The sequence below is a fragment of the Dipodomys merriami genome, unplaced genomic scaffold, assembly GCF_024711535.1.
Source record: "Dipodomys merriami isolate MVZ:Mamm:240054 unplaced genomic scaffold, mDipMer1.0.p SCAF_142, whole genome shotgun sequence".
Classification (NCBI taxonomy): Eukaryota; Metazoa; Chordata; class Mammalia; order Rodentia; family Heteromyidae; genus Dipodomys; species Dipodomys merriami.
The window spans coordinates 3,345,992-3,359,296 of record NW_027202738.1 but is presented as its reverse complement, the minus strand read 5'-3'; the positions used below and the strand labels follow the sequence as shown (position 1 = coordinate 3,359,296).

Here is a 13,305-nt window from a genome sequence, read left to right as displayed (position 1 = left end):
CAGAGTTCAAGCCCCACATCCAGCCAAAAAGGAAAAAAGAAGGAAAGCTAACAGTTCTCCCATGCTCTTACCTCAGCAGCGTATTGTTTCTTCTGTCAGGACAGAGGGGCCTTCCCAGTTCATTGGCCATAGATGCATGTGTCTTACAGTTGGGAATTAGGATTTTTATTTAATCCACAAATATATTTGGATTATACTACATTGTAAATGATATCACTATGGTGGTGAACACCAGTAACCCAAACACTCAGGAGATGTTGAGGCAGCAAGAGGAACAAAAGTTTAATTCCAGCGTGGACTACATAGTGCACTCCAGGCCAGCCAGAGGTACAGATTAAGAACTTGAAAGAAAGAAAGAAAGAGAGAGAGAGAGAGAGAAAGAAAGAAAAGAAAGAAAGAAAGAGAGAGAGAGAGAAAGAGGAAAGAAGGAGAGGGAAGAGAGGAAAAAAAGGGAGAGAGAGAGAGAAGACAATCCTAGCTAATCAGGAGCCTGAGATCTGGGAATTGAAGTTGAGAGGCCAGCCTTGCCAGACAGATCTGAGACTCTTAATTCCATTTAACTAGCAAAAGTCTGGAAATGGAGCTGTGTGTCAAATGATAGAGTTCCAGCCTTGAGATAAAAAGCCAAGCAGGTTCAAACCAAGTATCAAGCCCCAGTATCAGCACAAAAGCATACAATAAATGAATGAATGAATAAATAAATAGTACCAAACTACCAGAAAGTATACTGGATCCGGGATGCCTCTCTTTCTCTGTGTTTGGTTAAGACATATCTAGATTCCTTCTTCCAAATTTCAGTGAGGTGTGAGCTCACAGGTTCAACCAGGCACCCACCCCACACCACCATAAGGGGCGGAGCTGCTGTACCTCCCCCTGTGCTGCTCTCCAGTCACTGCTCTTGGTCCCATGGGCCTTGAAGTATTTTATTTTATACTTTATTGTTCTTTCTTCCTCCTCCACTTCCTCTTTTTTTTTTTTTTTTGTTGGTAATCGGGCGTGAACTCTGGGCCTGGGCACTGGCCCTCAGTTATTCAGCTTGAGGCTAGTACTCGACCACTTGAGCCACAGTGCCACGTCCACCTGCTTTTTCTGCTTATGTGGTGCTGAGGAATTGAACCCAGGGCCTCATGCATGCGAGACAAGCACTCTACTACTGAGCCACCTTCCCAGCCCCCCCCTTTTTTTTTTGTTCATGGGATTGAATTTAGGGCTCCATGATTTCCAAACAAATGCTTTTTTTTTGGCTCCAGTCGTGGGGCCTGAACTCTGGGCCTGGGCGCTGTCCCTCAGCTCTTCAGCTCAAGGCTAGCCCTCTACCACTTGACCCACAGCGCCACTTCCGGCTTTTTTCTTTTTGCTTATGTGGTGCTGAGGAATCGAACCCAGGGCCTCAGGCATGCAAGGCAAGCGCTCTACCACTGAGCCACCTTCCCAGCCCCAAACAAATGCTTTTTACCACTGGAGTCATACCCAGTCCATACTTTTGCTTCTTTAAATTAAGACCCTCACTCACACAAGGAGTTACCTAGAACATGGGGAAAACCCAAAACTTGTTCCTCTGGCTTTCTGATACGGGGACTGATGGTGAAGTATCCAACACTTCATAATTCTTAAACTCATAAACTCATGAAGATGTTGTGGAACTTGTATCTTAAAATAAAACTGAAAAAGCCAGAAGTGGTGCTGTGGCCAACTGGTAGAGTGCTAACCTTGAGTAAAAGAAGTTTAGGCTGGGCACCGGTGGCTCACGACTGTAATCCTAGCTACTCAAGAGGCTGGGATCTGAGGATCATGGTTCAAAGCCAGTCTGGGCACAAAAGTCCGTGAGACTCTTACCTCCAATAAACCACTAGAAAACCAGAAGTGGTGCTGTGGCTCAAGTGGTAGAGCGCTCGCCTTGAGCTGACAAGCTGAGGGATAGCGTCCAAGCCCAGAGTTCAAGCCCCATGACCAAAAAAAAAAAAATAGGAAGCTTAGGGACAGTGGCCAGGCCATGAATGAGTTCAAGCCTCAGGACTGGCAAAAAAAAAAAAAAAAAAAAAAAAAAAGAAGAAAGAAAGGAAATGAAAGCCCCTGAAGTTAGGCAGCTTCCAAGGATGCAGGACTAATGTAATGAATGATGGATGTGGGCTTGAAGCTCTCATCTTGAGGTTTTATATGAATTCCCTCTTTGTACTTTAAAAAATATATTTTTTAATGATTATTTTTCCTTTTTCAGTTTTTGTTTATGTGGTACTGAGAAATCAATCCCAGGCCTCATTCATGCTAGGCAAGTGCTCTACCACTAAGCCACATTCCATGCCCTTCCTATACTCTTAGCCTTTTAATTTCTACCTATCTTTTAAGATTGTTTTATTAGTCCATTCTCACCATGTACCTGACTAAACACACTTTTCAAAACATAATTAGGTCTGATTTTTTTTTATGGTTTAAAAAGATGGAACAAACTTGAGGCCTGTGAAATTCTCTCCTTAATTCTCAGTCTGCTCCTGTTTCTTGTCCTACATCTTTAAGAGAGCATCTCTTAAAAAATTGTTGTTAATTTTGTCCCAGTGTGGTTAGTATACACCTGTAATCCCAGCACTTGGGAAGTGGAAGAGGATTTTAAGTTTGAGGCCAGCTAGACTACATAGCAAGATTCTGTCTCAAAATGAGCAGGGGAGTCTCACAGCATGGCCTTTAGTGTAAGGCCTTGAGTCAGTCCCCAGCTCCACCCCCCCAAAAAAATGTCTGTTGCCATATGTGGCCCCTTGAAATTGTTTAGTACAAGACAGCAGACACCCTGGCTGCTTCCTGTCTGCTTTCCTCAGTCATCTGCCTCTGTTGATAATTTTGTTTGTATGGCCTGTAATAATGTTATAAATATCCACTGGGCCCTGGCAGAAAAAAAGTTCCCATCCCTGAATACTTCCCAAGTGTTGGTTTTAAGGATCTGTATGTAGATGTATGTGTGTAATGGTGAAGTAAAATTATCTATTGACTAGAGAGTTTTGAAAAGAACTTGATGCTCTTAAGAGCCCTGGAGGTGTTTAAATCACAAAGTTCTTTGAAATGTGGTTTGTGTAAAACCTGAATGCCCGGTCAGTGGTTTGATTTAGAAGTGATCATTGGATGTACATAGTCAGGACTGGATATACTCACCCCCCTCAAATGGCATGATGTGGACGCACAGAACATCCTCCTGACTAAAGGGTGACACTAGCTACTAATTACCAGAGGCATTCTGGACTTTTTGGCATAGGTGACCATTGGGTTGCAAGCTAGAGTATAGGATTTTCTCCAAGCTCCAAAACTGGTTGGCAGTTTTTAGAGTAGGTTTTAAGTTGCAAATGGATGAGGTAGTAAACTTTGACTTGCTTGAACTGCTGAAATGGAGGAGTCCGCTCTCCCTGGCTCTCCAGCCTAACTGGGGACTGGTTTGGCACTTCTGGTTCTGGGCTTGGTCATGTCAAAGGAACACCAAGTCACAGTCTTAGAATGGGCTTTGGGGAGTTAGAATTCATTCTGGCCACATAAATGCAAGATCTCTGTCAGAAATGAAAACTGGTCTGAAACACTGCTCCAGTTCTAAAGTGGTCCATGCCCCAGCTCACTCAGCTCGCTGTGGGTTGTAACTGTCTGACTGTCTCCAAGCTTGCGCTACTTACCAACGCTCATTTCACCCTCTCTTTTCCCTTTCCTACTCTTGCTTCCTTTGCTATATCTGTGTGTCTTTCATGGTAAGACTAAAGAAAGTCTATCCACGTTATAATAAATAAATTTCATATATTTTTAGTAAACCAGATTGTTGTATATATTTTTGGCTGCCTTTGTCCCTCTGTGTCTTGCTTTTGTTTTGTAAAATATACTCAGTAGTGTATACAAACACATACACACACACACACATTTCTTTTAGATGTCTATATACAGCAAAGAACTTCAGTGCAAATTTAGTTCTTACTGTATTTGCATTTCTCTTCATGTTTCTAATATTTGGTTCTTGTTATCTTGCATTTTTTTTAACGCTTGCCCAGTAACACTTTAAGGTATTTGCTTCATTACTGGAATTTATTTCTTCTGTAAGTAGTAAGAAAAGAATCTGAGTGATCTCTTCCCCTGGGGGATGGGAAAAGAGATTTCTGGCTCTGTAGCCCTTCTTTCATGCTGTGTTCCTCTCCCCTGATGATATTTTTAGTAATACCAGGCCATTGTAGCCAACATGGCTTAAACATGATGCAGTTTGCAACTCAGTATCAATGATGTTGGCAGAGATGGCTCACACTGTGGAACTAGGGCCTAGAGATAAGACTGAGAGCCCAGCGATGAAGCTCTGTCAACAGAGATGAGCTTCCCAGGTCCCTGTGTCCTGTCATCTAGCAGATCTCTTTCTAAATCATGTGTCCTGTGGTAACTTATACAGAAACATTCTTCTGGCCATCTTTGCAGGGAACAGCCTGACTGAGAGGTTGTATGGATTTGGGATGATGAGCACAGTGTGGTTGGTGGCCAGAGGACGCCTGTCCTTTCTCCCTTCTGCCAGCTCAGCTGGTGGTATTTGTCCTTCCCTAATACTGAGTGTATGAGGATTTGGCCAAGTATACACGAATTCACATCTGTCCTCAATGACCCCAAATCTTGATTATTATTATTTTTTTTTTTTGGTCAGTTGTGAGGCTTGAACTCAGGTCATTGATGCTGTCCCTGAACCTCTTTGTGCTCAAGGCTAGCACTCTATCACTTGAGCAACAGTGTCCACAGTTCTGGTTTTTAAGTGGTTAAATGGAGAGGAGAGCCTCATTGGGAACTTTTTTGCCTAGGCTGGCTTTGAACCATGATCCTCAGGTCTCAGCCTCTTGAGTAGCTAGGATTACGGGCGTAAGGTACCAGTGTCTGGCAAATCTTGATATTTTTAAGTAAATATATTTGAAATTAGAGTTTTCAAATTTGAGGTGGACTTTTAGCAAGTGAAAAGTCCAGAAATCATTTCTGCATTATAACAAACTCTCAAATAAGTTGAGTATGGCATCAAATACTCTCCATGGGGCAGATAGTCATGGATTAAAGTTATTTTGCTTTAGCCTAGACAAGGCCCCATTTCCTAACAAAGCAACAAGGTGTTACCCCTTAGTGATTCAATACATCTGAAGCTCACCTTTTTCCCTTTTTTTTTTTTTTTTTTTACTTCAAGAAATTTCTTTAAGTATCAGATTCTTTTCTTACTACTTACAATTCTGGGGTGTAAGTGTAAGCCACACAACAAGATATAAACAACACTTATATTTTCATCTTTGTGTAGAATTTCGATTTACCATAAACTATAAGAATTCTGTAATTCGTGTGCCGGATATCTTGGGTCTCACTAACCAGACATACTTTCTGCCATTTCTAACCTGGGCCTCAGTGTCCTACTCCTCCAGTTGGTTCAAAACCAGACTATACCTCACATGCTCTGCTAGTTGCCTGTAACAGAGCCAGAATGGCTGCATGTTAATGCTGCGGACTCTCCTTTGAGGACTGTCTGTGCTAATGTAGTGTCTGAGGTTGTGCCCCCAAGGGCTAGCTTAGGACACTGCTTCAGTTTTGTTTTCCCTGAGGTAGTTTTGTGATACAAGGTCTGCTTTCTGCTGCTTTACTGTGCATGTAATATGAATTTTCCATTTATAGAATGGTTGTACCGGTAGTGTAGCCAGACCTCAGTACCCACTCCATGCTGCCCCACCTCCACCCCTCCCATCCCCACCCTCCCACCCCCGTGAACATCTCACATAGCCATGGTGAGATCATAGATTTATTACGCTTTCCCAGTTTGTCACTTTCAGCGTTTCCTCATCCAGAAGCCAAACTAGAAAAACACATTGCACTTGGGTCGTCTCTTTAGTCTCTTCCAACCAGTGACAGTGCCTCACTCAGTCTTTCCTTCTTTCATGAACTTGACCCATTTGTACACATGTAATTTTACAACAAAGCTTCAAGTATGTACCCATGTAAACATGTGCAAGCCCTCCCTCTTGAGCTGACTTGCAGCTTACCCTCCCTTCCCATTTCTCTTGAGTCCCTCCCTTTGTCCACCCACTGCCTAGACTCTAGGGGGGAATGCTCCCTCAATAAAGGCTTCACCTGCCTGCTGTGAAACCAGAGCCCATGTTTTTGCCCTCCTAATTCCAGCCTCCATTCTCCCACTGAATCACCTCCTTTCCGTGTCAGCCTTTCTGCAGTGTGATTTCTGTAAGCAGCTGACATCCTCTCAGATACTGTGGCTAAAGTAGTAATCCTTCAGTTTGGATAGTAATCATCTTTGTTGCTGTTTTGGCCCACATCATCTTAAAACTCATTCTTGAAACTTGCTACAAAGTTACTGAAATTAGTGAGAACCAAAGGATATTTCCAGCATAAAACTGCTCTGCATGGCATCTGTGTAATTGCTTTGCATGTATGTATTTTAATTGTCATTGCTTGGTAATAATTTATTCCAGATGTAACAATATTCAACTTGGGGCTCTATTTTGATATAATTTGGGGGAGGGTTGCAACAGTTTTTTTTTTTAATTTACATCTTCCAAATTTATTAACTTGTCTCTTTAAGTTCAAATGGATACAATGATAATGCAGATTCTGGCATGTCTCTGCATAGGTAACTTTTTCTCCCCTCACAGTAAGTAAAATTTCAAGTAAAAATTTGCAAACACAATACTTTTAATGCCCTATAAAGCTTCGTATTTATAAATTTTTATATTAACTAAAGTTATTTGAGTGTCTGTTTTAGAATAGTTGTGCACTGGTGGCTCTCAGTTGATGTCTGGAACTCTTTTTAACTCTTTGGTCTTTTAGAGAATCAAAGTTTATAAAAGACGCTGATGAAGAAAAAGCCTCCTTGCAGAAATCCATCAGCATCACCAGTGCTTTGCTCACAGAGAAGGACGCAGAGCTGGAAAAGCTGCGGAATGAGGTGGGCTACAGGGGGGATGTGTCCTGCAGCAGCTTTGACCCCACCTCCCATCCTAAGTCCAGCCACTGTGTTTGTTGCAGGTCTCAGTGCTCAGAGGAGAAAATGCCTCTGCCAAGTCCTTGCATTCCGTTGTTCAGACTCTGGAGTCTGATAAGGTGAAGCTTGAGCTCAAGGTAAAGAACTTGGAGCTTCAACTCAAAGAAAACAAGAGGCAGCTCAGCAGCTCCTCAGGTAATACAAAGCCGAACTGACACTACTGCATGCCTGGCACCCCTCCTTTCACCCCACTCTCCTCCAGGAGCCATGGTCCTCCAGTGCAGCCAGCTCTTGCTCTGCCCCCTGCTGGCTGTCCCTGGCTCTCCCACATTAACTCATCAGGGCTAGTCATAGTCTAGGCCCCACACAGGGGCACGCTTGATGCTTCTCTGGGGCATTTCCAGTCTCTTGAGTACTGCCACACATCAGACAGCCGCCATCATGGCAGCAACCACAGCAGGCTCTGAAAGTACACACAGGGATGGAGGACAGAGAAGGCCCCTGTGCAGGAGGGTGACCACTTGCTTCTTAAAGTCAGGTGGAAGGGGCAGACATTTGTATGCAATAGATGAGTAGCCTAAAAGGGATAGGGCAGGTGTCTGTGAAGACCCTGTGGGCCTCTGGCTGGCACAGAGGGCCATGCGGGAATAAAGTTTTTCACACCTCCCTTACTCAGTAAGGAGAGTAAATTGCAATGTCATTCACCCCCCTCTACTTTTTCTTATTTTAATATAAGGTAATACTGATGCTCAGGCAGAAGAGGACGAAAGAGCCCAGGAGAGCCAGGTAATGTTCCTAGCTTACTGCTCTGCTGTCTTTCTGATTTTCTTATGAATAGACAATTCATTCTTATTCCAAACATTCAACAGTATTAAAAAAAATACGTACAATAATCAGTCTTCCACACTTTCTTCTGTTCAGTTCCTCAACCCTCAGATAATTACTGTTACTCCTATCTTGGTTTTGCAGAGATTTAAAGAAATAGTCTTGGCACTTGCAAGGTTGAAGATTCCTTAAGCCTAAAAGACTAACTCACAGACACACACATGTGCACACATACACATATATTCCAATACAATCCCCTCGCCCATCACCTCATTTTTTTACATAAGTAAAAAAATACCAACTAAACCATTTTGTACCTATCTTTTGTAGCTGTATAGTATTCCATTGTATGAATGTACCATAATTTTAGTTAGGTTAACATGGCATTTGGGATGTTTCTAATCCTTTGGGCATATTATAAGTGACAGCTTTGGATCTCTTAACTTTCTCTAGGTTAGTTCTGTCTGCTTAGTGTGTGTCTCATGGGTATAGCAGAAAATTAACATTGTTTTCTCTCCCTTTCCTGCTTCCATTTGTTTCTGCTGCTGCTGACAACACTTTTCCTCCCATCAGCAAATGGTTTGTTTTATGTTTCATAATTTGTGTGCACATGATGTGTTGGTGTGTATGGCTTTCTGCTGTATGTCCATGTTGTGGTTTTTCTTCTTCCTGAAATGGGGCTCCTAATAGGACTTAGAAAATGAAGTTTGTGAAGTAAAAATAGGCTCAGTGTCTGCCTTCAAAGGTGCCTCGCTGATGCTGAGGGTAGCGACCCACGCAGGACCACCACCCTCGTGTACTATGCCCCGGCAGGAGAAAGACCAAATGCTTCTTTAAAAATACTAGAAACGAGCCAGGTGCCAGTGGCTCATGCCTGCAATCCTTAGCTATTCAGGAGGCTGAGATCTGAGGCTCATGGTTCAAAGCCAGCCTGGGCAGAAAACTCTGTGAGACTCTTATCTCCAATGAACCACCAGAAAACTAGAAACGGCGCTGTGGCTCAAGTGGTAGAGTGCGTGCCTTGAACCGAAGAGCTCAAGGACAGTGCCCTGGCCCAGAGTTCAAGTCCCATGATGGAAAAAAAAAATACTAGAAACACACACTTTATAGATCAGTCCAGAAACGGTGGTCAAAAGAGAACTGTCATAGCCAGGTGCCGATGGCTCATGCCTGTAATCCTAGCTACCCAGGAGACTGAGTTCTGAGGATTGCTGTTCAAAGCCAGCCTAAACAGGAAAGTCCGTGAGACTCTTATCTCCAATAAAACACCAGAAAACTGTAAGTGACAAGTTTATCTATTTCTATCTGGAAACATTTCAATAAAATGTCATTTAAACTGGTTGTCACTATAAAATAGTTAGTATGAAAAGTTGGAGAGAAACTAAGCAACCTCCTGAGTCCCTTCGTAGAGCTGTAGCCTCACTTATATTCAGTTGTTTGTCAGACAGTCCTGGCTTTCTCACTCTAGGGAGCAGGACTCAGTAGCTGCCTTGTCGCCCCTCTGATGTCTTCATTTAGCCTGAGGGTATACCCCCACTGCTACTATGTGTTTTGGACACACACTCATAGCTCACTGTTTCTTTCTCTTTTTTAATAAATAGATTGATTTCCTAAATTCAGTAATAGTGGACCTTCAAAGGAAGAATCAAGACCTGAAGATGAAGGTAGAGATGATGTCAGAAGCGGCTCTCAACGGCAATGGGGATGACCTGAACAACTATGACAGGTACTGTGTGTGGAGCCGGCTTGAGCGTGTATGCTAGGATGAGCTTCTCCGGTAGATTGCCAAGCCAAAAGAAACAATTAGACCCCTGTCAGTCTGGCAGACTGTAGTTCTTTCTTGTTTTGTTTTTTTTTTTTTAATCATTATTAGAAAGATGTTGTTATAAAGAGAAGTTAGTTACATAAGTCAGGTAATGAGTACATTTCTTTTTGGACAGTGTCACCCCTTGCTTTGTTTTCAATTTTTTTTCCCTATAAACATGATAAGCAGGTATCCTACCTATGGAGCTACCTACACTCTCCCGGTCCTTTGTTTTTATTCTCTTTTTGAAACAGGGTCTTATACATTTTTGCTCAGGCTGGCCTTGAACTCTCAACCCTCCTGCCTTGGCCTCTCATGTAACTGGGATTACAGCTGTTTACCAACATACCTGGTTTCTTATTTCAAATTCTTTATAAATAGTGCAACTGTCTCTTGAATTTCTTTTGATAAAGTTTCTGGCTTTTCACATTAACATTTGTAGTGATGATCAAGAGAAACAGTCCAAGAAGAAGCCCCGCCTCTTCTGTGACATTTGTGACTGCTTTGATCTCCACGACACCGAGGACTGCCCCACCCAGACACAAATATCTGAGGACCCTCCCCACTCGACGCACCACGGCAGCAGGAGTGAGGAGAGGCCATACTGTGAGATCTGTGAGATGTTCGGGCACTGGGCGACCAACTGCAATGACGACGAGACCTTCTGAGGGCCTCGGTGCAGAACTGGGATTTCTCAGAGGCACTGGCATCAAAGCAGCTTAACACCAGCATTGTGTGTGCAACTTCAGGAGAACTCGTGTTAGTTTGGTCAGCAAAGCTAAGAAAATATTTAGGTCTTCAACAAATCACCTTTAATCTTCTTTTAAGTTAGAATAGTAAATAAATATTTAGTAGGTGAACTTTCACCTTTCATCTTGTTTTCTGAAGTTTTAAGTTTAAGATATTGCACCAGGTGCTGTTTCGTTTATTGTCCCTCATGGAACAAGCCCAACCCTTACCATACCTTATTTAAGAAACTTTAAATTATGCCGTTATTTTTCACATTTGCACTAAAAATTTCTGGGCTGCATTTTGTGTATTTAGATTTTTTTTGGTGAAGCTTGACACTGGAACGAGTTGCAAAAAATGTACAGTTTTGTGTTTCCGTAAGTATCAGCTGTCTGCACTCCCCGCCGTCAGCAGTGCCTTGTCGCCAGGCCTGACAACACAGGTGTGATTCTGCGTCATGAAGCGGGTAACAGAGGGAAGCCCCCAACTGCTGTGGGACATTTTATAATATTTATGCTGCACCCACGTTCTCGCTGTGGTGTCTTCTCTATTGGGTTAATAATTTCAGCTTCTATATATTATATGTATATATTTTTTAAAGAAATCTATATTTTGGGAAAAAACACAGTGTGTTTTTCTTTTCAGATTTTTTTACCTTTATGAAAAAGCAAACACCTAAAATCATCGTCAGGGCTAGGCCAGAAATAGCATCATGTGGCTCCAAAGCTATTTTTCCTTTTTTTTTTCCATTTTGTTTCTTTACCAAATAGAAATCGTTGGAAGAACTTTTTTCCAGTTAATTTTTTTCCCCTTCTCTAGCATACTTCTCCAGCAGTGAATTAATTATAAAACACATAAATTAACCAACTACAGTCTTCCTTTACAAGTTTTTTTAAACTGTATTTTTACATGAATGTACGATGAGAAATTCAACATTGATTTTCTTATCACAGGAAAATAAAATGAAGGACCTCAACCCCCAGGACATGTTAGAGAGTAGTGGCAATGTCTTCTAAAAGGCATTAAGATGATGCACCGTCCATGCGACCTGTATAATAAGAACTTGTATAATTGTAGATATGCCTTTGATAGATTTCCTCTCAAGATGATCAACTGTGTGTCTGACAAGTGGATATTAAACACATCTGTTACCAGTTAATAAGATCATAGGAATTGTTTCACAGACTTAACATTTAAAGCAGTATTAAAACCTGCACAAACAAGTGTTCTTGTAACTACTTTAATAAATGGTTATTTTGTTTTCAGTCGTGGTAGTAAATTTTTGTTATTCTCAGGTTTGTCATCATGGCCCTAGAGATTCAAATCATAATTGCCTCCCTCTCTTCCTCTCCCTTCTTTTCCCTCCCTTCCCTCTTTCCTTCCCTGTCCCTCCCTACTTCTCTCCTTCCTTCCTGAACCCAGGTTCTCCTGCATGATAAACACTGGATTGCACCCCAACCTTCCAAATAGTCATTTCTACTGTACTCTTGTTGATAACTTGTGAAAAAACAAAAACTGGTGTGTCCTGAATGCCTGGAGTCGAGGAGGCCCTGCTGACCAGCTGTGGGGAGCAGCAGAAGGAACTTCCTGAGGGTCATGTATCTGGAGAATGGGTCTTGGGTGTGTGGGAATGCAACTGAATCATTAAGAATTGTAAAAAATTGGGAAAAGATGAGGTATTTGTGGCTTTGATCTCCGTAAGACCTAACTCTTCAGATCACCTGCTGTGCATAAGGTCATGGGTTTTTAAGAATTGGGGAGAGAAGGGCTGAGAAGGTGGCTCAGTGGCAGAGCGCTTGCCCTGCATGCCTGAGGCCCTGGGTTCAATTCCTCAGCACCACATAAGTAAAAAGAAAAAAGCCGGAGGTGGCGCTGTGGCTCAAGTGTTAGAGCACTAGCCTTGAGCTGAAGAGCTGAGGGACAGCGCCCAGGCCCAGAGTTCAGGCCCCACAACCGGACCAAACGAAAAAAAAAAAGAATTGGGGAGATAAATGGCATGATGGCACATACTGGTGATCCCAGTCAAGCAGGTCACTAGTTCAAGGACCAACTAGGATATAGAGTAAGATCCTCTCTCAAAAATAGTGAAGGAGGGCTGGGAAGGTGGCTCAGTGGTAGAGTGCTTGCCTCACATGCATGAGGCCCTGGCTTCAATTCCTCAGCACCACATAAGCAGAAAAAGCTGGAAGTGGCACTGGGGCTCAAGTGGTAGAGTGCTTGTCTTGAGCTGAAAAGCTGAGGGGCAGCACCCAGGTCAGGCCCCACAACCAACAACAACAGCAACCAAAAAAAAAAAAAAAGAAAGAAAATAGTGAAGGAACAGGGCGTGGGCGGCTGACGCCTGTAACCCTAGCTACTCAGGAGGCTGAGATCTGAGGATCATGGTTCAAAGCCAGCCAGGGCAGGAAAGTCCCTGAGACTCTTTATCTCCAATAAACCACTCAGAAAACGGGAAGTGGCACCGTGGCTCAAGTGGTAGAGCACTAGGCTTGAGCTGAAGAGCTGAGGGACAGCATTCAAGCCCCATGACCAACAAAAAAATTAGTGAAGGGGAAGACAAAAATTGAAACCTAAAATAATTCCTCTTCAAACTTGCAAAGGAAAAGTCCTAGTGGATTGTAGAACAGCATGCCACAGGGTCCTGGGCCAAGACTGTCCACCTCAAATATGACTTATTTTGTCTTACTCAGGAGGTGAAAGTGGAAGGATCTTAGTTTAAGAGATGCTTAGGCAAAAAGATGTTATCTCAAATAATAACCGGGCCTAACCTGTAATCCCAGCTATGTGGGGGGAAAAGGTGGGAGGTCAGGGTCCACAGCTAGCTGGGACTAAAGACAGAGTATCTGGAGAAAAAGTTAAATAAATCAAGAAAGGCTGGCTTAAGTCATAGAGTCTTTGTCTTACACAGTCCAAAGCTCTTGAGTTCAAAACCCAGTACTAAAAAAGGAAATTGGTATCAAAACATTGTGACCCATTCATAAAAAAA

At 42.7% G+C, this 13,305-nt stretch overlaps 1 protein-coding gene across 2 annotated transcripts in view; it reads left to right on the top strand.

The window, feature by feature from the left end:
- Positions 1–11,584, top strand: part of LOC138826426 (CAP-Gly domain-containing linker protein 1-like) — a 48,951-nt gene extending 37,367 nt beyond the window's left edge. For both annotated transcript variants that reach the window (XM_070021586.1, XM_070021585.1), the window contains 5 exons: positions 6,808–6,925; positions 7,006–7,156; positions 7,698–7,747; positions 9,388–9,512; positions 10,033–11,584. In XM_070021586.1, the coding sequence (XP_069877687.1) occupies positions 6,808–6,925; positions 7,006–7,156; positions 7,698–7,747; positions 9,388–9,512; positions 10,033–10,258 (670 nt within the window). In that variant the 3' untranslated portion in view covers positions 10,259–11,584. The remainder of the gene's footprint in view (positions 1–6,807; positions 6,926–7,005; positions 7,157–7,697; positions 7,748–9,387; positions 9,513–10,032) is intronic.
- Positions 11,585–13,305: the final 1,721 nt, after the last annotated feature.